Source organism: Rhodamnia argentea, chromosome 3 (genome assembly GCF_020921035.1).
Source record: "Rhodamnia argentea isolate NSW1041297 chromosome 3, ASM2092103v1, whole genome shotgun sequence".
NCBI lineage: Eukaryota > Viridiplantae > Streptophyta > Magnoliopsida > Myrtales > Myrtaceae > Rhodamnia > Rhodamnia argentea.
Genome location: NC_063152.1, coordinates 35,157,980 through 35,185,945, shown reverse-complemented (window position 1 = coordinate 35,185,945; position 27,966 = coordinate 35,157,980). Strand labels below are relative to the sequence as shown.

The 27,966-nt window shown below is 40.6% G+C and overlaps 4 protein-coding genes across 8 annotated transcripts; 2 read left to right on the top strand and 2 right to left on the bottom strand.

The window, feature by feature from the left end:
* Positions 1-672: 672 nt before the first annotated feature.
* LOC115725941 (vacuolar protein sorting-associated protein 25) lies at positions 673-4,644 on the bottom strand. Of its 5 annotated transcripts, none has more exons than XM_048276592.1 (7): positions 4,521-4,644; positions 3,287-3,396; positions 2,129-2,299; positions 1,634-1,692; positions 1,441-1,532; positions 1,287-1,362; positions 673-985 (listed from the first exon to the last, which is right to left on the bottom strand). In XM_048276592.1, exons 2-7 carry the CDS (start codon positions 3,343-3,345, stop codon positions 864-866), a joined length of 579 nt encoding a protein of 192 aa, XP_048132549.1. In that variant the 5' UTR covers positions 3,346-3,396; positions 4,521-4,644; the 3' UTR covers positions 673-863. The 5 variants fall into 5 exon arrangements, with proteins under 5 accessions (XP_048132549.1, XP_048132551.1, XP_030511471.1 ...); XM_048276594.1 differs by having other exon boundaries at positions 1,441-1,529; XM_030655611.2 differs by having other exon boundaries at positions 1,634-1,687; positions 2,160-2,299.
* Positions 4,645-8,251: 3,607 nt separating this feature from the next.
* LOC115725928 (phosphomevalonate kinase, peroxisomal) lies at positions 8,252-15,078 on the top strand. Its single transcript, XM_030655596.2, has 11 exons — positions 8,252-8,378; positions 8,465-8,576; positions 8,950-9,100; positions 9,643-9,740; positions 9,881-9,990; positions 10,077-10,129; positions 10,407-10,769; positions 12,045-12,149; positions 12,555-12,782; positions 13,857-13,979; positions 14,623-15,078. The coding sequence occupies exons 2-11, from the start codon at positions 8,569-8,571 to the stop codon at positions 14,887-14,889; spliced, it is 1,506 nt and encodes a 501-aa protein (XP_030511456.2). The 5' UTR covers positions 8,252-8,378; positions 8,465-8,568; the 3' UTR covers positions 14,890-15,078.
* Positions 10,691-17,925, bottom strand: LOC115725939 (pentatricopeptide repeat-containing protein At1g31920). Its single transcript, XM_030655609.2, has 2 exons — positions 15,623-17,925; positions 10,691-10,818 (listed from the first exon to the last, which is right to left on the bottom strand). The coding sequence occupies exons 1-2, from the start codon at positions 17,467-17,469 to the stop codon at positions 10,806-10,808; spliced, it is 1,860 nt and encodes a 619-aa protein (XP_030511469.2). The 5' UTR covers positions 17,470-17,925; the 3' UTR covers positions 10,691-10,805.
* Positions 17,926-21,187: 3,262 nt separating this feature from the next.
* Positions 21,188-27,672, top strand: LOC115725935 (extra-large guanine nucleotide-binding protein 3). The gene is given in 10 exon segments (XM_030655605.2): positions 21,188-21,567; positions 22,041-23,030; positions 23,033-23,431; positions 23,563-23,700; positions 23,969-24,073; positions 24,169-24,348; positions 24,508-24,685; positions 25,540-25,787; positions 26,191-26,363; positions 26,568-27,672. Coding segments are annotated over 9 exon segments (2,577 nt in total). The 5' UTR covers positions 21,188-21,567; positions 22,041-22,469; the 3' UTR covers positions 27,163-27,672.
* Positions 27,673-27,966: the final 294 nt, after the last annotated feature.

The window sequence follows — 27,966 nt, the reverse complement described above, 5'->3', positions numbered from 1 at the left end:
GAAATTTCTCGCTTTTTCACTTTTCGAATAATTGACCTTCCGAAGGTTTTTCATTGTCATGTGATCAAGAACAAGGCTGAACGAGTGGTTTTGGACCCAAAATAAAAAAACAGATGAACGAGTGGGGCCCACAGAAATCTTTTGCCTGACTTCTCAATCCCATCCCATTCTTCGCAGCACTCCTTTGGAATTCGGGGAGTGAAATTTCGGAGTCGAGACAACTTTTGGACGAGACATTGAAAGTTACGAAACAAATTATTGAATTATGACATAGTCAACCTTAGTTTTCTTTTCAAAGGTACTCAAATGTGGTGTAAGAATTACCTGTTAGATGTTTTTCCATGATACTGCTCATTAAAACACGCCCATCTAAGAGTAACAGTGACGATAATAATGGGATCCGACCCGAGAAAGCCCGCTTTTGTGATGACCGGTCTTCAAAGCCGGTGAACCATACTGGCAGACTAAGGTCACAACGCGTCATTCCACGACCTATTTCGCAAAACCATTACATGCATCTAGGTCGCAGTTTACGGGTCATTGGTACTTTACGGCATTGTCAACAAGAAGGTTTTCTTTTTAAGTTTAGGGGGGCAAGTAACCATGGCATGTGGTTCAAGATACCATTTTTTCTGATCCGTGGAAGAGAGGATCAACGTACCACTTCCATAGTTTCCTGGCACTGCTCTCCTATTGCCTTGCACATTCTAGAGCTAGTCAACAAGACTACAAGTAGGAGCGATATTCTGTAGTGTCTTTCTTACTCAAAAACCCGAAGAAAGATTAAATAAAAGCACCCCAGGAACAGTACATGTGCCATTTTAGATGCTAGAAGTTCAAATGAAAGCGCGCGTTCATTTTCATTAACGAGAGAATTTAATGCCTTCGTCATCCGCAGAAGTCCCTTTGAAAATCGCAAGCTTCCCCTTGTGTTCTAGTAGTTTCAAAGCTCGCATGAGGATGATGCGATCCACTCCTTGAAGATCTAGCAGAGAAAAAGGAACTCCGCTTAACTTGCATGAAAGAGCTGTGACCATCCTAATGAGCTACCAAACCATGATTCACCTAAGATTAAACGATACTGCTTCCTACCAAGACAAGAGGATTAGAGGAGAAAACTTGAAGAAAGAGAGGCAATTTTCCACAGAGTTTGTGAATAGCATAATCTGTCTGCAGGACTTCGAGAAAAATGCTTTTCTTCAACCCAAGTTGAATTCAGTGGCAACACGTGTTTACCTAATGTGCAATTCTTGGAATTTTCTCTTAGAATGCAAAAGCTACTTTACCTGTCCCACGAGATTCAGGCCCAGAACGTATTTCCTCAACCGTCATCACAGAGTCCTCCAGCCCATTATCTTTCACCTGATCAAACAAGGTTGGTGAGCGTACCTCTCCCAACCCAACAAGCTTCAAATTGTATTAAAGCTCTAATTAACTCACGAAGTTTAATAAAATATCAGCCCAGTCTTGAATGCGGTGCCAGAGAATGAGACACTTCCTGTGTCCTTTGTCCAACCATTCTGCACGTCCTGCTAGATGAGGAAGGCAATATTTGACTTTGCTTAATAAGCATATAGCGTTAAAGGAAACGTAATCGAAGACAGAGAAGAAAGAATTTATGAAGTACTCGCACCCTCAGAAACTAAGGCAGCAAGAAATGCTTCCCTTGCTTCATGAGTAAGAGATCCTGCACTATCAGAGTGATAATAGTAAAAACACATATGTTGTTAGGTAGACAAAGTAAGTGACCTTAGAACAACAATAATGTGCGAGGAACTGGGGAAGGTTGCAAACCAATGCCATAGCTAAAAAAGACTACATGGCACAAGGAAATTGATCCAGTGGAAAGAAATGGTAGATTCATCATAACATGCGCGCAAATTAAACTGTGATTAACTATTGAATTGTTCAGGTGAGACATAAGACCTAGTATTGTTCAGAAACATGGGCAGATGAACAAAAGACAACTGTGATCATTCCCGATTAGCGTCAATAGATACCCTGTTCTGTAAGAGAGAAAAGATGAAACTCTCAAACTTAAACACCAGGACACAGAATTGCACTTAATACTACTTTTTCAGAGGTACATAAGACCTAGGATGGTCACAGAAATAACCAAAAGAAGTACCTAATGCATAAATTGATGAAAAGGTCCTTACTCTCAATCGCAGGATTTGAAAACAGTGGAAACTCTTCTTCCAATCCAATCACAGATATCTTTTGCGTTTTACAGTAATCAAGGATAAGTTCCTTCCAGAGTTGCACTTGCTTCTCTCGCGTGTCCCTTACTGGCTGCAAGCTGAAGAAGGTACAGCCAAATTGTGAGCCATAATAAAAACCAATTATTCAAACAAAAGGAGATGAAAATTTGTGCAATGGAACTATGAAGACTACCAAAACAATCAATGTCACTTGTCTTGACTCGGGCTGAATGAAAAATCTAAAGTAATCCTTAATATGCACCCTTGATGCTTATTTCTTTTTTGAAAAGAAAAAAATAGATGGTTGACTGAGATATCTTTTGCAGCCAGCTTGTCATTTCCATCAACAACCTTTTTTAGATGACATCTAGCAGATAAGAAAGCAGCAGATACAGATAACGTGCACCGGCAGAGATGGCAATTTGAGATATTTCTGTTTCACATGGCTTACGCATTCACATGCCAAACAGAAAACCAGACTAATAGAGTAAACATTTGCCCTTTCAATTAAAGATGACGGTTCAACCAAAACTAGTTTCAGCATACAACCACTAGTCACATCATAGCATATACGACCTTGATCCCAAAATATTATTTGTGGCTCGATTGGCAAGTGTAAGATATTTTACAGATCGTGACATGAGCTAAAAAATGTCGTCTCAATGTTAATCAGAACAGAGCCAGGCAGCAGGCCAATACAGAAAAGCCCTATCTTTCCTACGACTCATTTGAAAACAAAGAAATAGAGTAGTGATAGAAGCAGGGACCTAAAACAGTGCCACAGACCAAAAGCAACCCTTTCCAGGGGTTGCGGTTGCAATGCAGGCAGCACTTTGGTACTGAAAAACTAAGCCGAAACATTGTGCTCTTTTGTAGATGATCTATGGATAAAAAGAAGGGCTTAAAAATGACTACAATAGATTTAGGCACATTCCTTTGCATATAGTTTCAGAAAACTATGCCTCTTGCATATCAGGTTATTTATGCTAATTTAATGACAAGAAGTGCGTCCTAACGATTATTAGAATAAATGATGCAGCATAAACTGTGCCATCAGAGGAGGAGAAAGGAGTTCAAGTAATTACGTGAAATAAGGAGGGTAATTGAAGAAAGGGGGTAACTTGAAATTGCCCAGCGTCTGCATCTCTTGTACAATTCAGAGAGACAATATTCGTAGCAAATCTGTCATTCAAAGCTGGAAAAAAAAAAAAAAAAAGATTAGCTCCAGCTATTTTTTAAAGCATAACCATTATTAGGACATCATATTCCACAAATAATTTCAAGATATAACTATGTACTTGGCCAGTACAAACTGGAAAATCAAATCAAATCACAAGTCTGTATGGAAGTGATTGGTGTAGAATGACAAGATCATAAAAATCAACAAAATGATGAAACTAAACTCAGCCATAATACCGTTACAGATCAAAAGTCAGGAAGTGATCCAACAATAGAGGAACACATAAATCAACGACATTTTCAGGCTAAGTTCTCTAGATAGCATATGAATGATCCTCTCTCTCTTTCACGAAAAATCTTCTTGTTATGGGTCACAACTAGAGAGCTATATCTACTATTACGAGGCCAAGTAGCTCAAAAGGCTCAGCAGTCAAGTAGCTCGAACTTGAAACGAACTTGTATACAGCTAAGGACAACATAGTAAATACGAGTTGAGTCATGAGTAGCTGGACTCTCTCCCATCCCTTTCCTCATATTAAAGCTCCAAGAAGTTATGAAAGACACAGGGATGCCACTGAAACAAATCAGACTCATCACCTACGGTTAAAGCTCATCGATTTGCAGAATGCAAAGGGAGCACAAAAAAAAAACCGGCGGCATACAAGTTGCCTGATTCCTCCAAGATAATCCTAATCCATTACTGGAATCCTCCTCTTCTTCCCCTTTATTTCGATCAGCGGATGGATGTAAAGTTGAATACTATCACTGTCACTGATGGTCCGTGCAAACCGCACAGAAGATTGCGAGCTCACACGATCTTGCAACCTCGCGACGCCTGTAGACAGCAAGCTCGCAGCTTCGTGGTTTTGGTCTTCCTAAATCGACTTCTCGCGGGAACCAAGAACCAACCAAATCAAAAGCAACCATGGAATCCGTCTCGCCTGAATCAACAACCTAGGACGGAGCGAATAAAAAGGCGGAAACCTCGGATCGATATCAACCAAAAATCCAAAAAAGGGAAAATAAAAATAGAAAGCAAATTCGAAATGTCCCAAATCACCGACTACTCCCCACGCAAAACACACGATCGAACTGAATTGAGAGCCAGCGAGAGAGTCCGGAGCGAAGGATAGAGCGCACCTGCTTCGACTCGCGCTTCAGTTTTTTTCGATGAAAGTTCGTCAATCTGTTTGCTCGATCACCGGAGCAGAAGAAGAAGAAGATGGAGAGTCAAAGAAAATTCGTTGACTCTGGGACTGGGTTTAGGTTTTTGGGCCGTACAGGCTCTCTGATTATAAAGGACTACGGACCATTGGACAGGCTCGATAGGCCCACAACTGCGCAATCAAGGGGCCCAAAAGGACGAAATTGCAAAGATGATATTTTGAAACCAAGGGGGTTTTCGACCCAAAAAATAAATAAATAAAAAACCGAGGGGGTCCATTTGTAGCTTCTCTAGTTTTTGTTACACGACCAAGCATCCGAACATAGTATACAGTAGTCAAGAAAATTAAGTCGGTCCGAAGTCCGAACCGAATTGGCCTCAGAAGATTTGGCATTCCAATTTTAGTCGGTTTTGACTCAAAGTGGAATTTTGGCACCTTGTTGCCATTCAATTGTGAATCCACACCCCGTCACCACGGCACAAGGGTCGGCCCACCCTAGCGAACTCGATGCGAGGGTTGCCCAACCGTTGCGTGGTGGTGGTGAGGTGCTACCACTATGCAAGAGGGTTGGCAAGCGTGCTCACATAAACCTAAGCAAGACCTTACGAGGCCTCACCTGCTCGTGGCAAGGATCAAGACTTTGTCTATGGCCGGTGAGGGCTGCAAGCCCCAGACGATTTATCTGTCTTTTTTTTCTAGCTTTTCTCTCTCTTTTTTAGTTTGTTGTCTTCTTCTTTCTTTTTTTTTTTTTAAGTCTTTCGCTTTTTGAACTTTTAATTTAATTTCATTGAGATCCGAGGAAAGAAATTAAGAATCTCGATAAAAACGACATCAATTTCATAATCCCTTGATGTTTGAGTGAACAATAACAACTGCATAAGAGGGAGAAAGTAATAAAAAGGAAATAATGTCGATGTGATCTATTAGCTAAATCGGACTAAACGAAACTCATATAGTGACTTCATTACATAAATATGACACGCTTGAGGACTTGACCGCACTATCTTAAAATTTTAGGATTTGATTGTAAGCTAATCTTAATTGCCAAAGGCAAGTATTACTTTTGAACGTGAAAAAAAGAATCACATCTCTTCAGTCGTTTGATCTAATGTTCATCAAAAGAGTGATGTTTTTTCAAACATAAAGAGAGGACAATGAAGAATGACGACAAATTCCTGCCCCTTTCTCGAATGCGAGATCTATCTAGGACTGCATCGGCAATGCTTAATCTATACAAAACGAGATATGTCCATTACGGGTTGTATTTTCACGATCGGTGATTCAAGTATGTTATTGTACATGATTTTCATGTCATCCACTGAATATGTAATGGGAATGCCTTCTCTTCAGTTTTTAAGAAAAAAGGGGCTTTTGTCAAATCACAGTCGAAATATAATTTTATAGATTTTATCTGGTTCTTTTTGTTATGAATATGAACTATGTGGATTTATCATTTGGTGCTACTAATGAGCTTGGGACATCGAGAAATTAATGTCCAAATGTCGATTAAATCTTTCCTTAATCTTTTGAGCATGCTTTTAGGTGGCTATGCTGCAACTATAGGAATAACAGGAGAATTGAATCGTAAGAACAAAGAAGGTAAAGGGTCAAGAGTCCATCTCTGCTTAATCTCCTCTGGAGTTTCCGCAAATGCTAGTATCCAGCTCCGATTCCAATTAGGAAACATGGTAGAATTGGGTCGACGGCCCATGACGGGCACCACTGTTCGTTCTTACGTCCAACGAGAAGGTAACTCAGACATCAACCTTCACATCATTTCGACAGAAACTTGATTCAAGTCTTTATCTGCTGTTGCTCGACTCTTCGTCGTACGGAGGCAGGACGTCGCACGTAATCTCGAGTGAGTCTCTGCAAAAATGCAGGAATCTAAGTGCATTAAAGATTATATTGATATGTCCACCATTTGTGTCATCGAATTGGATGGAATCTGCGAGAGTTCTTACTTGATCCGCGAGAAACACGATGGTGACGTTGAGATCTTGCCTAGCCAAATTGGCAAATTAACATGCGATTCCTCCGAGTATGAAAGAATGAGAAATAAGGGTGTCAATGGGCCAGGTCTAGGCCCGGCCCAAACTGGCCCAAAACTGAATAATACCAAGCCCGACTCGGCTCGAAATCATATTCAGGTCGGGTCGGGTCGGTTTGCTTTTTTTTTTAAAAATCAAAATTACTTGATATGTCCATCGAATAAAAAATAAAAATGAAAATAAGATAAATTAAAAAGAAAACGTGGGTAAAAAAAAAAAAGCCAAAACCGGGCCAGCCGGGCCCAACCTGGTCCGATCCTAACAATACTAAGCTGGTCCGAAAGATCCAAAAATTAGGGTGAATTTTCGGATCGAGCTGGTACGGGCTCTTTTGACACTCCTAATGAGAAAGAAAAGAAGACAGTCATTCAAAGAAGGTGAACGGGAGATGGAGATCTAAGTCAAAATACAACAGCTGGGAGACCCCCCAGTCAACTTTGGCTGGAATGCTCCAGCGTTTTTATAAGTGATATCTGACCAGAAGTTTTGCCATTTTATATGGTAATAAGGGAAACGACGCAAAATGTCGTGTTTTAATATTCCACGGCTCGACACGTGGAAACGGTCTCTTTTTAGTTTTTAGTACAATTGTGGCCGAATTGTAATCCGACAATTTATATTTGAGAAAGTTCCCAACTGTCGTAATTTTGATGATGCGAGCTGGTTGTCCTTTTTTTTTTTTTTTTTAACGGTTGAAATTGCCACTATAAATTTCTATTAAAACATCATCTGAAATAGAAAAAGACAATGTTTATACTTAGCATTTCCATTACATTAAAGAAACAATGGATAAAATGGTCACGACAAAAAAAAGAAAAGAAGAAGAAGAAGAAGATATCCTCTTATTTATTTTCGACATGGAAGTTAAAGAGCTAGGAGATTGTTTAGTTTTGAATAAGGTGAAGGGAAAATTCATAATAAGAGCTTGAAGTTGCATCATTTTTTTAAATGACAGTTTGAAGTGGATCTTATTTTAAAAAAAAGCATCAAGTGCCCTTTTTGTTTTAAAGAAGGGCTTAATTAAGGGCATTTGAATCATTATATTTTTTTACTTTTTTTCTTTTCTTCTTTCTCTTCTTCCTTTTCTTTTTTTCTTTTTTTCTTTTTATTTTTGCCCTAACTCCTCATCGGTAATTGATCTCAATGGCCGGCCACTAGCGACGGTAGCGGCCTCGTTCGGATGAGCCAAGGGCGGCCCTTGCAAGCCGCCTCGCCCAACCCTCGAGGCCGAACGTACTTGAGAGAAGCCGAATCAGAGCTCGACTTCATCTTTGCTCGCCCGGGCGAGGCCGCCCTCAAAGCCGGTGAGGGCCTCGCTTGGGCGAGTAGAGGCCGGCCCTTGCCGGCCTCACCAAATGCCCTTGGCTTATCCCAACGAAACCGTTGCTATCTTTATTGGTGGTCGGCCATCGAGATCGGTCATCGATGAAGAGGTATAGCAAAACCAAAAGGAAAAAAGCAAAAAGGAAATGACTAAAATGCCTTTAATAAGACCCTTTTTAAAAATAGAAAAGATACTTTAGGTCTTTATTACGAAAGAAAATTCATTTCGAACTCTTATTTAAGAAATTGAGAGTGCTTCGACCTTAAACGAAATTTCCCCTAAGGTAAAAGCCAAAAGGAGGCGCATTAATTCACATGCAGAACAAGAACAGACGTGGTAGGTGGGTGAGTGTGTTTGAGCAATTGGCATTGAACACCGAAGTTCTCGTCAAAGAACTAAATACTTCAACGGTCGCCTTCGCTGACTCAATCGAGTGTAAACGGATCTCATCTCGCAGGTGCGCGCTCTCTCTCTCTCTCGCTCTCTCTGTTGTGCGTCCTGTGCACTACTGTAAAGTGGAAAATTTTTGTGTCTTAATTGCAGTTAGCTGCAGTGGAACGACATTCACTTGGGATTCTCCGCTTAGAGAAACTTCGCAGAGTGACAGGGCGAGGGAAGGAGAGGCGGGGAGACAGAGGAGGAAGACAATGGCAGTGTAAGGGCTCTCGAATCCCCATTTTGATTTGATTTTCGCTATTATTGGACTGCTGAATTATACCCATCGGCGGACCTTGATCGCTTTTGCTGATTCCGCTTTGATTTGCTGATGAAAAGCAAAGAACTTGAAGAAAGATCAACTCTTGGACAGTGGGTGTTTGTTCGAAATTGTTTCTTCTTCACCATTAAATGAAAAGTCGGATGCTTTCTTTTGTCTGCTCCGTATGATGTTTTCTCGTTTTGCTGCTCAATAGATGATATAATGTTTGGAATCAACTACGTGGAGGGCGATCGTTCTAAATCACATTAGAAGCTTCATTTTTTAGGATAAATTGATGCTTGATTCTGACATTTTGATATTTGATAATCAGTGTTGCATCAGCTCCCGGGAAGGTCTTGATGACCGGCGGGTATCTTGTTTTGGAGAGGCCAAATGCAGGGATTGTTCTTAGCACAAATGCTCGATTCTATGCAATTGTGAAACCTCTTCATGAAGAAATCAAACCTGACAGCTGGGCATGGGTGCGTGATTTCACAACTCTCATCTGCTAAATTTTGATTGCTCCTGTTTCAGTTGCTTCAATATTTTTTTGGAGAATAATTTATTTGAATAAAAAAAATTAGTCATCTGAGCGTTTCTCTTGTAAACCTTTTTGCAAGTTATTCTGCTCACATCAACAAATATTTCCTTAATCTTCTGAGGTGCTTGAGTTTTTTGTTGGCAATCCCTTATTGGTAAGGTTTATCCATTTCTGATACACGAGTTGTGGGAATCATCTACTGGAGACTCAAGTTTGGAATGGAACTGCTTTATTGATTCTGAAATGCTGGAGTAAGATGTACCTAGGCCATATTAGCAAGATGCCCCAACCAGCTGATGTTTTGGAGAGTGTCTTTCTCACTACAATTTGCTATGAGACCCTCCAGCAATTATTGTAATGCAAAAGGTTTTTAGATTTGATCTAGAATGTTTCAGGGATTTTGTAGAATCAAGCAGAGTCCATTAGATTCATTCCCTGTAAAACTTTTCTTGCATAAAGTTGAACAAATGCATCTTCTTCCAGGTGTATACAGATGTCAAGTTAACATCTCCTCAGTTGTCTAGACAAAGCAATTACAAGTTGTCGTTGAAGAATCTGACTCTCCAGACAGTGTCTTCGAGGTAGGTTTTTATCACCTTTCATATTATTTGGGGAAAAACAAGAGGTTTTCTTTTCTTTTTTATAAATTATTTGTATGATGAGCAGACCATGTATGGGGATATTATTAAACAGAGTATAACCCATCTGCTTGAAATCTCAGCGACTCCGGGAACCCATTCGTGGAACACGCTGTGCAGTATGCTGTGGCAGCTGCACATGCAAAATTTGACAAGAATAATAAAGATGAACTTCACAAACTACTCTTGCAAGGTATTGTTTGATGCTAGTATGCCCGTATGCTTTTTGGAGATATAATAAATTTGATATTTTAATGATATCTATTTTTAGAATTGCAGGGCTTGATATTACAATTTTAGGCTGCAATGACTTCTACTCATACCGGAATCAGGTAGAATACCTCTATGGTTGCTCTAACTTCATTTTTGTTTCTGTTGATGCAATGCTTTTGCATGCTGTCGGATTGTTTGTTCATGTTAAGTTCCGGATGAATTTTCTTTTAGCATTTGATGGAAGTCAATGAGATCCAACAGCATTTGCATCTAAAAATGTGAATTTGGGAAATGTATATTTAGATATGTTGAAGTAATTTTGTTCTGAAGTACTATTTTTGGGTTCAGTTCTCTTTTATGAATCAAGAACGTGATTGAAATTTATTCTTTCATTAGATTGAAGCTCGAGGATTACCCTTGGCACCAGAGTCATTAGCTGCTCTTCCTCCTTTTGCATCAATTACCTTCAACGCAGAGAACCCGACTGGAGAATGTAAACCAGAAGTTGCAAAAACTGGACTTGGTTCTTCTGCAGCCATGACTTCGGCTGTGGTTGCTGCTCTACTTCATTACTTTGGAGTTGTTAACCTTTCTCTCTTGTTGATGGATTCCTCGGGGCTTGATGTTGTGCATATGATTGCCCAAAGTGCTCACTGCATAGCTCAAGGGAAAGTTGGCAGTGGTTTTGATGTCAGCTCTGCAGTATATGGGAGCCAGCGGTATGTCCGGTTTTCACCAGATGTGCTTTCTTCTGCTCAGGTATCCCTCCCTCTCCTCATATTGGCCTTGCCTCCCTCATGCTAATAACCTCAATAACAGAGAAGAAATTAGTTCATTTGATTGTCGGTTGAGGCCTACAGAGGATTGAATCACATTTTTGTTTTCAAAGTCTGACTGTATTGATGTTTTGAGGATAAAGCTAGAGAATTTATTTATTGGTAGTCATTTTCTGCAGCTTTAGAAAAGTTAGCACGGGCTTCCCAGTGGTTTAGCATATGAGAGATTGATTTACTAAACTTTGAGTCTCACATGAGTCTCACATAAAAGTTGCATTAAGTCAAATTTTTGTGATTATGCATCAAGAAGAAAGTTGGCTTCCTAGTGAATAACTGACCCCATGACCTGCGCATAATTTTTACAAAAGTCTTTGACATGACAAAGCTCATATAGGTTGTTGAAGAAGTGAATGTCTCATAAAGTTACTGCACTTAAAAATGATGAAGTCAGCTTGTTTCTCCTTGCTTCTATTATGATTTATGCAACATGAATGGACTCTTTACATTCTGTTCCACTTGATGGCCAGAAATATGCATGGTAATAGGTTCCTAGAGACATGATTCGATTTTCAGGCTGATATAATTGGATGCAGATCATAACACCTGCATATATAGGCTGAGTTTAGGTGATATGATTGCCTATGTTAGAGGGGCTTAAGATTGTAATGTCTTAGCTAACTGAACTTATTCTAGAATCACTCTTCAGTTAAAGATTGTTGAACAAGTTGTGTTAAAACCCTTTATGTTGGCTGCAAGATTTCAAAGTGAATCAGCATTTTCAGAGTTTCTGATTAAATGATATCTTGAATTTGGCTTTTGAAAAGTTGGACTGGGTTTTTATGTGGGTCAACTGGGGAAGTGTTGCCGGTTCTGGGCAAACCCGTGGAATCCTTGCTTACATTAACGTATCTTTGAGAACAAGGGTTTCTTGATTGTATGTCCAAGGTTCGGTTGTATGTTATGGTCAAATTGCTTTTTTTACAATTTTCAAATGTTATAACTGAAACATACATTTTTCAAATGGAGGTAAAAAGGTTAGTTTGTCATTAGTCTCTGCATTTATTCTTCTTCTTTTTTGGGGGTTTTGGCAAATAGTTTTTGCATTGCTTGGATAAGTAATTCGGAACTCCAGATGAGCTATAGATTATTGTAATTTTCTATCACGTGTTAAATCTGGTAAAGGCTTCTAAGAATGTCCATGAAGAATGTCACATACTACATGTTTTCATTTTGGACCACTTTTTTTCTTGAGTGCCAGGTTGCAGTCAAAGGAATGCCTCTAGATGATGTCATTGTTGACATCTTGAACGGAAAGTGGGACCATGAGAGGACCAAGTTCTCCTTGCCGCCATTAATGTCACTTGTAAGCATCTTTATTCTCTCCTTTTCCCTTTGATGCTAATGATACTCCAGTGCTTTCACATCAATACAAGATTGGGTTGGTGAGAAGTAAATCTGCTGCCAAATGTCATATAACATTTACCAAAATTTTGTTGTCCTGATTTCTTCTCATTAAGATATCTGGATATGTGTTCTCGGCAATTTTCTACTGCAAATTTACGTGCAAATTGCAAAAATTGATATCACTGTTAACTTGTGCTTTCAGCTTCAGTTTGCCAGGCATTCGTGATATGACCTTTTCTGTTCGAATTCTTTGATTTTTAATGGAATGGGTTGTGTTGAGACTTGTAGGCTTGAATAAACTACACACAGGAGAGCAAGAAACCAATTTGCATAGATTTACCCTTCACTGTTTTCTGTCTATTAGTTGCTCGGAGAACCAGGAACAGGAGGATCCTCCACCCCATCCATGGTAGGAGCTGTGAAGAAGTGGCAAAAATCTGACCCCCAGAATGCCCAAGAGACGTGGACAAAGTTGTCAGAATTAAATTCAACTCTGGAAAGACAATTTAACTTGTTGAGCAAATTAGCAGAGGAAAATTGGGACGTGTATAAAAGGACTATAGACAGATGCATCTCGCTTAAGTCAGACAAGGTACTTTTCGGAGCTGGATTTCTCTCTCTTGAAGCGTAAATTCATGACAATATTGATCTACCTATGTGATGTTTTTGAAACAATTTGGTGAAAAATTGTCTCCTTTTTTCTTTCATTTGGAATATCCATTCACTAATCCTTCTTCCTGCATCAACAGTGTACTCGATTTCCGTTGTATTTGGTATATTTTATTAAGGGAGGCCTTTTTTAGGAAGAGAGTAAATTTTGTTTACGCTTCATTTTTATTGATGAGGATAGAAGTTTTTATTCCGCCCTGCAATAACTTGACTTTCTTGTTCCCTGGTTGTGCTGCAATAGCCTACTTTCTTGTCCTAGAAAACCAACCAATCATGGTGAAGGACGCTTTTCTCAAAAGCTTTGAAGTATTTATGGAGGAATTAGCTACAGAATAGACTGGTGGAATGAGTTGGTCAGTAGAGCTATTGGAGTTTACTGTATAGCTTGGCCCAAATAGGAGAACTTGAATAATGGTACTCATCTTTATCCTGGAAATGTCTTGTGTATAGGGTCTGTATGGTTTTATTTGTTCTCTTCCTGGGAAGCCCTGTTCTTCTAAGTGCTTTTGTGAGTCTTTTGAGGCAGAATAGGGTTAAGGTACTTGCTTATGATAGAGTGGGTGTCATCTTGTTAACATGTGAGGGCAAACTCACTTTATACGGGGCATGTGGGTAGAAACACTTCGGTAACATCAATTTCCCTAGTGTTCAAATGTCTATTTTTTTTTTTTTTTCCAATGCTTTTCGAAATTAAACACAATTTTCGGTTACAAGTGTGAACTTGCTAGTGATTATCACACTTGTAAGTGATTTACGTTATGAACTTTAGGCCATCTAATATAAAGGGAAGCCAAAATTTTCTACAGTGAGTTGAGTGATATTTGTGCAGGAAATTTGAGACCTCGTTCTGTTGTACAGAATAATATCTTATGCTCATTAAACTTTTCTCTGTTAAATAGATATCTTTCTTCTATAAGGTTATCTCCTCATGGTTAGTACTCCCGAGGTCTAGCTATTATCATCATTGTTGATATGATCTGACAAACTTTACAAACAGTGGATAGAGCTTGGAACTGATCCAAGAGAAGAAGTTGTTGTCAAAGTTCTGTTGGGTGCAAGAGAGGCTATGCTTGGGATCAGGAATCTTATGCGGTCGATGGGTCAGGCTGCTGGTGTTCCTGTAAGTTCTCTCTGTCACTGGAAATCATGTAACATAGGCAAGATCAATCATATATGCATGTGTTAATAAATTCTGTTGTTGTTATTAAGATTAGAGATATGTGCTTGCTTTTGGGACTTTTGGATGACACACTGCAGTATTTACCATTCCTGTGTGCTGGTTGTGCGCTGTACTGTCTAATACCAAAGGATAAAACCTTTTAGGAGAAAGTCGAACTTTTTCCGTCTCATGCATGCCAGAATAGCTCCAAATTGAAGAGTATGGGTTGCATGCCTATTATTATAGTTTCCAACTCTTACTATATTGATTACTACTGTTTAGCCCTCTTGATGTTGCCAATATTATACTGCATGTATCTAACAAAGATGTTGCCCATTAGATGTAAGTGCATTTGCCTTCTGTTATTTATTTGGTAATTCGTTGATATTTGATTCTTCCTAGGAGGAGAAATGAATGAAACAGTCGTTTACCATATACTAAATATTGCCGGCCCCCTGTTGTATATTTGTGGTTATGTTTTCTTAGAGATTTCATCATTGAATTTTTGACATTCTTCTCCAACGACAAATAAATAAATCCTGATTTGATACTCCACTTGTGTTTCTCCATCACGTTAAAAATGGCTTCCTTTTTGGGTTTACAGATAGAACCTGAATCACAGACTCGGCTTCTAGATGCTACTATGGGCATAGAAGGAGTTCTGCTGGCTGGGGTTCCTGGAGCTGGCGGGTTTGATGCAATCTTTGCCGTTACTTTAGGAGATTCTAACCAAAACCTTGTCAAAGCTTGGAGTTCGCTCAATGTCTTGGCTTTATTAGTCAGAGAAGATCCTAGGGGTGTATCATTAGAAACAGGTGACCCAAGAACCGCAGGAATTATGTCAAACATTTCTTCTTTTCGCATTGAGTAGTCCCTCGTTTCTTTTTCCCTTTCTTGTATGCTGGAATTGCAATTGTCATTCGATAATTTAATGGCTATTGTGTTTCAATATAGTGAGTGGGAAGCAAGAATTGTACTTTAATGTGGAGGAATAATCCTCAAATGTTTTAAGACATATTTGACTGGCAGAAGAAATGAAATAAAGTCTATTGTTCCATTATTTTCACGGTCCCATCACTACTATTTTTCTCATCTGTACTGCTATCCGTTGTTTTGAGATATAGTTCCTCTAGGACAAGCTAAACGTAGTATGTATACACCGTTATGCATCCCTTTTGATATATATTCGGAAAATTGTAGTTCCAGTGATGAGCAAACGTTTCTCATAAGCCAGAGACTTTGCATAAGCCTACAGTGTTAGAGGCTATTTAGATTTCCAGGCTGTAGTATTTGGTTGTTGGAAGAAATTTTGTTCCTCTAAGATGAAACTGCAGGACAAGGAAGAAGATAGTTTGCATAATGTTCTTTACGTGAGTTTCAAGAATCAAGACAGCTGAAAAGGAGGCAATCTAAATGTAATTCGAACTCCCCCCGTCTTGTCCCCACCTTCACTTGACTTTGTCCCTGTATTTTTCTATTTCAACCATGTTAGAATGTTGTAATTTCCCACTGAGATCAAGAAACTATATGCGAGATGATTCCTCAATAGATGCTGTTCCTATATGCACCTGCAGATCTGAATTTCCTCATCAATTCTAACTCACCAGAAGTCATTACAAGAGCATGTTCCGTCTCTAAAATGGTGGAACCGGTTTCGATCCCTTACAGTAATTTCCCTTTCATATATCGATGAGATGTACTTTGTGTAAGTGTGACAGTCACTACACATCCTGAGGTTTCTGGTGATTCTGATTGGAGAACCTCCAGACGAATTTAACAAGGCAAAAGCTATTGCTAGCTTCTGGCTGTGACCTCTCAGTCTCTGCCTCTTCTCTTCTTCCTGGACGTTTAGCAAAACTTGCGAAGTGTCTGGGACATACCCTTCGAATTTCAGCTGCCACTCCATTTGGTGAATCATATCGCAAATGCCATCGTAATGTGGGCACTTCGCGTCTTGTGAAAAGAATCTGTATATCTTCCTCTGCACCTCGACTGAGCTAAATCCCGGTGCCTGATAAATCCCCTTCTCAGCCAACTCTGTTCTGACCCTAGAAACATCCTCCCACCTCCTGGTTCTTGCATACATGTATGACAGTAACAGATAGTCGCCAGGATTCTTCGAGTTCGATTGGAGTAGTTCGTTGGCCGCAATTTCTCCTATTTCCAAGTTTTGATGAACTTTGCAAGTGCTCAGAAGGCTCCGCCACACAATGTCATTTGGCTTCATGGGCATGTTACTTATGAGGTTGTAGGCTTCAACGAGCAACCCTGCTCGGCCAAGCAGGTCCACCATGCACCCGTAGTGCTGAATGGTCGGTTCGACCTCATCAGATTTCATCTGTTCGAAAACTTGAAGACCCTCATCTACAAGGCCGCAATGACTACAAGCGCTCAAAACTCCTACATAGGTCACATCATCTGGCTTCAGGCCTTCCCTGAGCATTTCTGAGAGAAGTTCCAGCGCCTCTCGGCCCCGGCCGTGCATTGCTAGACCTGAGATCGTTGCGCTATAGCTTAACTGATTTTTATCTGCCGTCTTCTTGAAGAGACCCACTGCTTCTTGTACGGCCCCACATTTGGCATACATGTTTATTAAGGAAGTGTGAACGATTACATTGAGCGAGCTTATGTTCCGCAGCAACGAACCGTGTGCGCATTTTCCTAAATGCAGTGCACCCAAGTGAGCACAAGCACAAACCACATTCACCAAAATGCTCTCTTCAGGCCTCCAAAAACCTAGACTGTTCATGTCACCATAGAGCATTAAGCACTCGTACCATAACCCCAAGCTAGCTTTTGCTGCTATGATAGCACTCCAAGTAGAAACACTCTTCTGATCCATATTTTTGAAAACCGCAAAGGATGATTCTATCTTCTTGCACTTCCCATATAAGTTGATCAAACTGTTTTGCACGTAAAGGTCGTCATGAAGCCGAAGTTTTAGAATCTGTCCATGAATCTGCATTCCCTCTTCAAGTGCCCTTAACAGGGCACATGCTTTCAGCAGAGCAGGGAATGTGAAATTATCAGGCTCAATCCCTCTCTCGAGCATATCAGCATAAACAACTAAAGCTTCCTCATAGTTCATATCCTGAACATGCCCTCTTATCATTGTGTTGAATTCGAAAGTACCCGGTTCGCATATTCGGTGAAAGATCGAGCAAGCGTACCCCATGCTTCCCCAAACCGAAAGAGCGCAAGTGGCCACAAGATTGCTTGCACAGAAAGAGTTCCAGAACAATCCGCACTTCAGGATCTGTGCATGTGCCTGCTTAAATTCTTCCATGTTCTTACATCTCTTCAACAATGACAAGCATTCTTGCTCCTTCAACTGGAGATTGAATTCGGGTATCTGTTGATGATTTCTCGGAGGGATCGAGACATGGGTGGGCTGGAGATGATCTCCTGGTGGAATCAAGACATGGGTGGGTTGGACTTGTGTCCTAATCATCCTGATTCATCCACATCATCATAAAGCTCAAAAAGAGTTTCAACGAGACACATCAAGACGTCAATGAAGAAGCTGAGAAAAGACCATGACGAGGAAGAAGATAGGCCATGGCTTTCCCGGGCCAAACTCCCGAGTCACGGTGTAAAAATGGCTAATGGGCATTGAAAGAGTGAACAAAAGAATGAACTTGAGAGTGGATTCAGACTTCAAAGTTAAAGGTGAAGTGAGCTGACATTGTCTAATGAAGAGAGAAAGTTCCTCCTTTTCCTTATTTCATCAGGAGCCATGAGATTGATTCAGAGACTATACGACGAGAAGATAATATGCGGATAGGATAACGTTTTGGAGGGGATGGCTGCATCAGATTCCTCCTCCCGACATTTGGACCTGTAGGATCTTGCCACGTCAGCTGACGGATCCAGAGTCCCATCCTACAACATGAGCATGTCCCTGAGCTCCAATTTGATCTAGGTCTTTGGCTGGAATCGATCTCAGATAGACTCATCCCTTAAGCACACTGATTGACTTGTACCACAAAAGTGATAGAAGCTCTTGACCTTTTTCACTTCTGGAAGCCCTGCAGCTATGCCTGCAAGATGAGAGACCCTGGCATAACACCCAAAACTTTATCCGGGCAAAACTTATAAGCTCTCGCTGCATGTGAGCCGAGGCTATATCGACTATCGGATCACGAGGGATCCCGCTTGAGCTGATGCTATCGAATGGCGGGGATCGATGGAGCTCATGTGCAGCACCGAGACTACGAGTCCGACATCATGGTACCAGTGACATCAAGCAGCTGCTGAAAGAGACTTCACAGTGGATAAAATGAGTAACAACAGTTGTTACTTCTGACTAAACTTGATTTGCCGCTGGCTAGATCTCCACCGTTCGGTAAGAATGGGCTTATGTGACAGATGGGCCTAATGGGGCTGCTATGAGAAAAAAAAGTTTTGAACGGATGGGCTTGAACAAGTGCTCTCTTTCTTCATGAGCTCGACACAGGCCCATATGGATCCGGGCTTCCATTTGTGGACGTTTTTTAAGGTTTCTAAGCTGCATTTCTTTTGTTAACTGGTCAAGCTTGCACACGAAACCGACCCGACCCGACCCGACATAACCGTTGGGCCCAATATGGTTTTTTTAACAATACACGGGATTCAGATGTTTTTGACTAAGGCAATAATGGAGGCATTAGTCTTAAGGTCAAATCATAATAAATCACCCTGTGAGTGGGATCACTACATGCAGATGCAAGGCAGACAATATTCCTTTTTTGCACATGCCAAGTTCTGAAATACCAAGAAAACCACGAGGGCATCACTGTCATTCTCCACTGTCCCTAAGCCTTGATCCACATAGATTCCAAATCTGTCATGAGCAATCATGCCCCGTCCCTCCCTCCCAAGTTCTCCTGTCCTTGGCCCGGCCCCATGTCTTTTCTCGAGCAGCTTTTCTAGCTAAGCCTGCTAAAGTGTCCCGGAAAGCGACACCGGGGTCTATTGTGCTATAAAGACATGCTAATATCATGAAAAATCATAAATAAATATATTTACGATAAATTTATTTTAACCATTTTTTTATTATAAAAAATTTCAAATTGGTACACATAGGATAAATGTACTCTCCGTTAATTTTCGTTAAATCAGTAGATCTGTCACAGATAAATCGGTTTAGAATTTTTCGTGGTATTAACCCAGATAGGTATTGGGGTTTAGGTTTAGGGCTGTGTTTGAAGCAGCACACCCCAGCACCAAAAAAAACAATAGCAACAACAACAACATCGGTACCCAATTGGAATAAGTTGAATCTGGTCAACGAGACCCACCAATAGTCAAAGGAAAAAATAGTAATAATGACAAGTAAAAGGGACACAACGCGAGGCCTCTCATTAAGAGACTTGCCACGGGCCCGTCAGAGAAGACGAAAGCAATAATTCAACTGCTCCGCCACTCGCTCTCAGGGTCAGCCTCTCGAGCTTCAGGATCTGGAGAGGACCGGCGGGAGCTGTGGAGCCCAAGACAGCATTTATCACGGTCCTTCACCGGCGCAGTGGAGAGCCATTGGCGGCCCCTTGATGGGGTTGTAAAAATGATCTTTAGCGGTCTTTTGGTTGATGCCGGCACGAAGAAGTGGACGTTCGGCTTGTGATTTTCATCAGAAGGATTGATTTGTCATCTCCCTCTACATCTCTCCCTTTCTGTACTGCAAGCACATGCTGATCTGCTGTGAATTTATTGCACTGTGGTGGGGGGTGTTTAGGATAATTGTGGACTTGCCAACACTTCATTTGGTGAATCTGTTCATGTATTCGAGAAAAATTTCAATCATGAAGTGCCTTCATTTTTTTCAAATAAGGATCAGAGTGCCATCATTGTTTCAAAGAATAGCATGGCCGAATGGAATTTTTGTCCTTCATTTTTTTTGAATTTTTTTGAATTTTTTGTTTTCCTTTTCTTTATTCTCTCTCCTCTCTCAGGCCTAAGGCGAGGGCCGCCCTCGTGGGCTTCTTACGAGGGTCGCCCAGTCTCACTTGAAAAAAAAGAAAAAGGAAAAGAAAACAAAGAAAAAAAAGTTAAAAATAAATGACCTTTTTAAATAATATACCCACATATTTGAAATTTTTCCAAATATATGCGCACATACTAAAATGCATCTACTTAGTAAAGCAATTTGTTTTTTAGTATAGTCCCATTCTTTCCCCGTTTCTCCAAATTTGTAATTTTACCACCCCAAATTTCGATTTAATAGCTTTTTTCAAGTCTCTGTCTTTGGCGTGAAATTTGACTTTCCCCTTAGCTTGTCCTAACAACCATGCTTAAAATCAAAGTCCATATCTTTATACCACTAGAACTTCATGTAAAAGGATCTTTTCTTTCTATCTTTGTACTTGCTATGCATCTTCTTAACCGCGCCCATTACTCAAATTCGATGCTAACTCTTTTTCGAGGTCGAGGTGAGCAGACTGTGTAGCTTTTTGAGTATTTGATTGAGTCAGAACTCGAACTTTGGAGAAGTACCCGACTTGAAAAGCTGATTTTCGTAATCAAATACTGCGTTTTAAGTACGAAATTATGTGTTTCTATCTATAAATAAATACATATATAGGGAATATATTTCATGCTTTCATTGATAAAAGGAGGAAAGAGAGGGGAATGAAAGCGAACCTGGAAAACAGGTAAGTTCTTTAAAATTTTTATGAGAAGGAAATGCAGAGAGAACTTTAAATCAACCTCAAGATCAAGTTTTGAGAAGTTTAGCCCGATTGAGCTCAAGTCAATCATAAAATCATGAATATTTATATGGATTTTAGGTCGATCGCTAAAACACTAAATTTTGTCGGTTCAATTTAATCTCTTTTGTAATCGAATATTAATTTTTTTAAGAGAGGTGGATTTCTGTCACGAGTTCGCTACACCAAGTAAAAAACAGTTTCACTTCATGAATTTAAAGTTAAAATCATCGTAAGAATAAGAATTTCAATCTCAAAGAGCTACTCATGATAGATGATGAATCGAAACATAGTTAGGATGGAATGGATATGCGATCCATTCATTACGATGTTATACGTTCTTTGTTGATTGATGTCGCACGATTCCCCACTAGCCTATTTCCCAAGAACAGAAAAATTCCGTCCTTTTTCTTCATATTTTCCAACTACACATTACCTAAGAAAAAACAAATCTTGGTCGCGAGCTTGTTTCTCTCACTGTCCCTCATCATCACTGTTCCAATTCAACAGTTTCCTTGATAGACTCGAAACCGTGGACCCCACCTCTCTCTCTCTCTCTCTCCCTCTCTGTGAAGAAGCTCTGTTCCCGTTGATTGATGGGGTTCTGGACCGAACCCACTAACTCTTTGATAGGTCCGATGGTGGACGTGTGCGTGTGCTCTGCTTTTCTTGCACCACCACCATCTCCTGCCCTGCTTTATCGACCTCACTTCAAGAAGCTCTCTCTCTCTCTCCAACTCTCTGAGGAAGCTGCTCGCACAGTTGCAGAAAGCAAAAACCTGCTTCTCTTTCTTTTACTAGGATTTGTGGGGGGTATGATCTTTTGAGCTCCGATTCGCTCTCGCACTTTGTCCCTTTCCACCCGGGTACTCTCTCTCTCTCTTCTCTCTCTTTCTCTCAAGTCGAAAGCGTCCCCCTTTTGCTCGAAAGGGCATTTTTCACGTTCCCTTGTCTTTCTTGATTATTCTTTTGAGAGAAAAAGCTTAACAGTAAGCGAAGAATCTTTTATTTTGAACAGCTATCGAAATTCTCTTGCTCCGCCTTTTTCGAATGGGTCTTGGTCCCATTTCGCTTCTGCTGTTTGCGATTCTGCTCTTGTTTTTTCTTCCCTCTTTTTGACCCCAGTTCTTTTCAACGCCTGGGCTGTTCAAGAAGTTGAAAAATATAATCTTCACTCGAACATGTCAAACTTGTCATTCTAATCACTTTGCATCTCTGGGTTTCTATGTGTTGGATAAAAATTCGTTCTTGAAAACTCTCTCTCTCTCTCTCTCTCTCTCTCTCTCTGGTATTGAATTTTGACTTTTTTCGTTATCATGTCGGGAAATATAATTTTCAGGTTGAGTCAGGATGCGGTCTGGCTTTGTTTTATGTGCGCGTGCTTAGCGAAGAAAACTCAAGTTGGACTGAGAAAGGTTGAAAATTTTGGGGTTTGACGCAAACTCCTGGGTCACGGTTCATGATTTGATTTGTTCAAATTCGAAGGCTTTGAAAGCGGGTGAGCTATTATTATGACTAGTCTGATTGCGGCTGCCTCATGACTGTCTCAAGATTTTAGTTGCAACCCTCATTAGAAAGCATCAAACTGAGCATAAGGAAGAATAGTTTGCGGCATCTACATTCTCCTGCATGTTTTAAGACTTTGCGAGACATTTGGTCCTTTTTCTCGTGGGGGGATATCTCGTTGATCTGTAAAAATGCTTTTGTTGGGTTCTCTGCTTTGGAGATCATAGTTGGGATGTGGTAATTTGGTTAATTTTGTGGAGTGATGGATGAGAAGGAAGGAGAAAACTGGAAGGAATTGGTGAGGAATATGCTCCCACCAGGAGCCTCCCTGCCCGACGGCGCTACCAATCTCGATTACTCCATTGCCATGGAGTACGTGGGTCCGCCGGTGCCTTATGAGGTTCCTAGGATCGAGCCAGTTCATCTGAACCCTCGGCTGATACCTACAGCAGAACCCTTTTCGCAGTCACATAAAAGCGATGCCAATGCAGGGCCTCCGGTTGTCGAACCGATCTCGCTTCCTGTTTCTCGCATTGCCAACGTCATGAGCTCTCCTGTCCAAAGTCCGAGGGTATCGCCCAGTTCAGAATCGGTAGTTTCTGTATTGCAGCATCCCGATTCTTCCTCTGCTTCACCTTGTGGTTCTCCTCATGACGGTGACGGCCCACTGGATGAACTTCCTAATCAATCAGTTAGGAGAGCACCGGTGGTAACTTTTAATACCGATGACAGATCGGAGCATAAAGAGGTCGATGGGGAGGAGCCTAACTTTTCGGAGTATGTTGCAGTTTCAAAGGAGAGAAAGAAGAAGAAGAAGAGAAGGTATGCTACAGATGTGGAAAAGGCAAGTGGGAGACTAAGGAGTCGTGCCATGTTTGTGGTGCTAAATACTGCAGCAATTGTGTGCTTAGGGCGATGGGTTCGATGCCAGAGGGGCGTAAATGCGTGACTTGCATCGGTGAACTGATTGATGAGTCCAGGCGGTTCAAATTGGGTAAACATTCTAGAGTCCTATCCCGGTTGCTCAGTCCTTTGGAAGTAAAGCAGATTATGAAAGCCGAAAAAGAATGCGCTGCAAATCAGCTCCGGCCGGAGCAGCTGATTGTGAATGGACACCCTTTGAAGCCGGAGGAAATGGCCGAATTAATCGGGTGCCCTTTGCCTCCACGAAAGTTGAAACCAGGAATATATTGGTATGACAAGGAATCTGGTATGTGGGGGAAGGTAGGATCAGCATTGCCGCACTGTCTTGTTTTGCTTGCGATTGCCCTTCTTTTCCTAATGTCCGAGTTATTGGTCAGCTTAGATGAATGCATTGCCAATCTCTTTATTAGCTGCATCTGTTGATTTTACAGGAAGGAGAAAAGCCAGATAGTATCATCAGTTCAAATCTGAATTTTACAGGAAAGCTTATGCCTGATGCAAGCAAGGGAAATACTGAAGTTTTTATAAATGGGCGAGAAATAACAAAACTTGAATTGAGGATACTTAAGGTGAACTTTTCGCCCCCATTGCAAAAGTTTATTTATATCTTCTTTCCTGTCTCTGTTTTGAAAATTAAATCCTCAGTTGTGCAAATTTTGCACCCTTAAGTTTTCTGAAACTCATGCTTCTCATGCTCGTGGAAAATCTAAGATCAGATCCTTGTGTTTTTATGGTAATGCAATTCTTGTAGGCCTTTTCAATCTGTGCTGGAGTGCTCCTCGTGATGTTCATAACTTAAATCCATGTTGTTTTGTAATTAACCGCTTGATGTTTTAGTTGGCAAATGTCCAATGCCCACGGGACACACATTTTTGGGTCTATGATGATGGTCGTTATGAGGAGGAAGGTCAGAACAATATCAGGGGAAACATTTGGGAAAAGGTATGTGATGTAATGTTATCTTTGGAAGGCTCTTGTTGTGGATTGCTTTAGAGAGTACTTTCTGAACCGATGTCGATTTGCTCTATCCTACTTAGGCATCAACAAGATTTGTGTGCACCTTGTTCTCTTTACCCGTGCCCCATGGCCAACCTCATGGATCGCGTGATGAAGCTAGCAACTATACTACTATTCCAAATTATCTGGAGCAGAAGAAGTTACAGAAGATTCTTTTACTTGGACTTCAGGGATCTGGAACAAGCACAATCTTTAAGCAGGTAAAGCTGTACCCTTTAACGAGAATGGTTTCAAAATGCTGCAATGGTGCATTTTCTCATGGGCAGTTTGTTGCAATGAAACTCCACAATGGGATGCGTCACTATGATATGCCCCTGATTTGATCTCTTCTTTGTACTGATTTCATTCATTGTGCACAGGCAAAATTTCTTTATGGAAACAAGTTTAATTCGGATGAACTGCAAGAAATTAAGTTGATGATCCAGAGCAACATGTACAGATACCTTAGCATTTTGCTCGATGGCAGAGAGCGTTTTGAAGAAGAAGCCCTGTCTAGGATGAGAAACCTAAATTTGCGCAATCAAGCCAGTGAAGCAGGTAAAATACCCAGTTGCTCACTTTATCTTCCCTGTATGTGCGTTCTGTACTAGTGAGAGAATAATCAGCTAATTCAGTCCATCGAGAAGCAAAATGTGGCATTTGCTGTTTGGGAGTTTTAAATGAAGCGGTTTCTTGACTGATATTTGTTAAATAAAGTTGGATGTGATTGTCAGTGCTCTTTGGTATTGCGTAACAGGAATGAACATTCTCATATGTTCTTATAAGAGTGGTGGATATGCTTGATAAAGTGAACTTTCATTTTGAGGAATGAACATTCTCATATGTTCTTATAAGAGTGGCGGATATGCTTGATAAAGTGAAATTTCATTTTGAGGTATTCCAGTTTGTGCAAAGCCAGTTTTTCAATTTCCCCATTGATAGGGTATATATGCTTTTTAATCGCACTAGGGATACTTTTGGAAGTAGTTAAGACTGAGCACGTTGCAAGAAAGAAGTAAATTAATTGTCCAACCCTTAACCATTATTTGTTAACACACCATTATCTTGCACGATTTTAATTTAGATTTGAAATGTTTAGTGTAAAAATCTTGTTCCTATCTACATACTCAACTGAATTTCTTGTACTTGCATCCATTCTGCGGGAAGGGAACTCTAATTAGCACTAAAAAAGTTGTAATTATTATCATGCTTATACTTTCTAAAAGATACTTCCTGCAGTTCACTCCTGTATCTTTTGCTGGCATGTTATATTTCACTTCGGTCTAATCTAGATACCTCTTCTTGTCATGAGAAATTGTATTGGAAGACGATCACATCGTTTTGATCATAGATGTGGCAAATTGCCTTGCTTTATTGCATTGACCGTGTTGATATATCTCCTCTTCATGCAGGCGGAAGCATTGTGCCGCTTGTAGATAGTCCCTGTGTTTATTCCATTAACCCAAGGTTGAAGCATTTCTCCGACTGGCTTCTGGACATCATAGCTACCGGAGATCTTGATGCTTTCTTCCCTGCAGCAACACGTGAGTATGCTCCATTGGTTGAAGAGTTGTGGAGGGATCCCGCGATACAGGAAACATATCACAGAAGGAACGAGCTTCATTTCCTTCCAGATGTTGCAGAGTTCTTCTTGAGCCGGGTATGCGGATGCCCTCTCGACATTGCTTTCCCAGTTTAGCACTCCTTAGACAGATTAGACAAAATTTCAACAAATAGTCTTGGATAATTTGTCTATTAAATTTCTGTTAACAGGTAGTTGAATTTCCTTCTACTTTTTATGAGCATATACCAGCTTAAGTTATGTTAATCTGTCCTACACTCAGTTATGTATGTTGTCTGATGTGTATCGAATATTTTGTGGAGATGCAATTCAAATTGGCGGAATGTTTACAGCTTATGTTTTTGTTCTGTGTCAACATGCCAAGTTGCACTGAGCAATTCTTCATGTTGATAGGTTGAGAGGCTGCCTGCTGTTCATTCTATGTGGATTTTCCTGCCTTCTGTTTCTGCAAATTCAGTCATGATGATTTGTTTCCTTGTAGGCTGTTGAGATATCAAGCAATGAATATGAACCTTCGGAGCGAGATATAGTATATGCAGAAGGTGTCAGCCAAGGAAACGGTTTAGCCTTCATGGAGTTCTCATTTGATGATCGTAGCCCAATGTCAGAAACATACACGGATAATCTCGATCCTCCACCCCAACCTTTGACCAAGTAACTATATTTTATTGCAAATGCCCATGTTTACAACGGTTATAATTTAAAAGCACAATTGAGTCTGAACATTTATTCTGCAGGGTAGAATACATGTCCACTTGCCACAAGTGAATATTCATTGCTTTCTGAATTTATACTAACACTAGATCATTCTTCTTTGGGAGGCCAAATATCTCAGAATTTTTCACTTTTTCGATACAGATACCAGTTGATAAGGGTAAATGCAAAGGGGATGAACGAGGGATGCAAATGGGTTGAGATGTTCGAAGACGTGCGAGTGTTGATCTTCTGTGTCGCCCTCAGTGACTATGATAAGATGTCGATTGCTACAGACAGTAGTGGCAGTGGTGCAATACTTCAGAACAAGATGATGCAAAGCAAGGAACTCTTTGAGACGGTGGTGAGACAGCCTTGCTTTAAGGAAGCACCCTTTGTGTTGATATTGAACAAATATGACCTTTTTGAGGATAAGGTCAACCGTGTATCGTTAAGTTCCTGCGAGTGGTTTAACGATTTCAGCCCCGTGCAGCCCCACAGCAATAACCAGTCATTGGCCCAACAAGCTTATTACTACGTCGCGATGAAGTTCAAAGACCTCTATGCTTCCCTCACTGGTCGAAAGCTTTTCGTGTGGCAGGCTAGAGCTAGGGATCGAGTAACTGTTGATGAGTCATTCAAGTATATAAGAGAGGTTCTCAAGTGGGATGAGGAGAGAGACGGCAACTATTATGGCGGACAGGAGGATTCATTTTACAGTACAGACATGAGCTCTTCACCATACATCAGGCAAGAGTAATACAAGGACTCATCTGAGATGCAGTACGAGTGTAACAGAGACATGACACAGGCAGTAATCGCATGAATTGTAGACAACACCGGTTCTGATTGAGACAAGAATAGCAAGTTTGTCAGTCTCGAGGCTCCACTTCGGGTTCATGGTTTGTTGTTGAACAATAGAGAATGGAGATCGCCAAAACTGTCTTCGGGCTGGAGTTGTCAGAATGGGGTGTTGTTTGTATTTCTATTCCTTTTTTTATTATTTGTATCTTTGTTGTCCCTTTGTTTCTTCGAAAATACCCAACGGGAATGTATATGTCAACCAGAGATTGAAGGAAGTGTATTTTCAGCTAAGGGCATTCCCCCCTTCTTTCCTTTTCCTGTCCTGGATTCTGTAAGTCTTGGATCTTCCTCTTCTGTTGTTCTATTGTACACAGTAGCCTGTTAGCTAGAATCTCTTTAGTGTGTGGATATTGAGGAGGTTATTTGATTTGTGGAGCACAATGTAAATGCAAAGTTATTTGCTTGGGCATCACTTCAAATTGCCCCCAAACTTATGTAGGCAGCAAGGAGTTCTTCACTGTGCTTTAATTCTAAATGCAAGTAATTTGCTTCTCCTTGCGATCAAATATCTAGCAAGGTGTCCATACCCTACTTGAATCTCCACAAGGTAAAAGGGTTTTGACTGAAATGTCGAGCACGTGTTGCCTTATTGGAAAGGTATGGATAGGTTCACAAAGATGCTAAATAGGATAAGCTAGACAACTGAAGCATAAAGGAAATTCATCAAGTTTGAGACACTAATTACACTTAAGACAGCTCC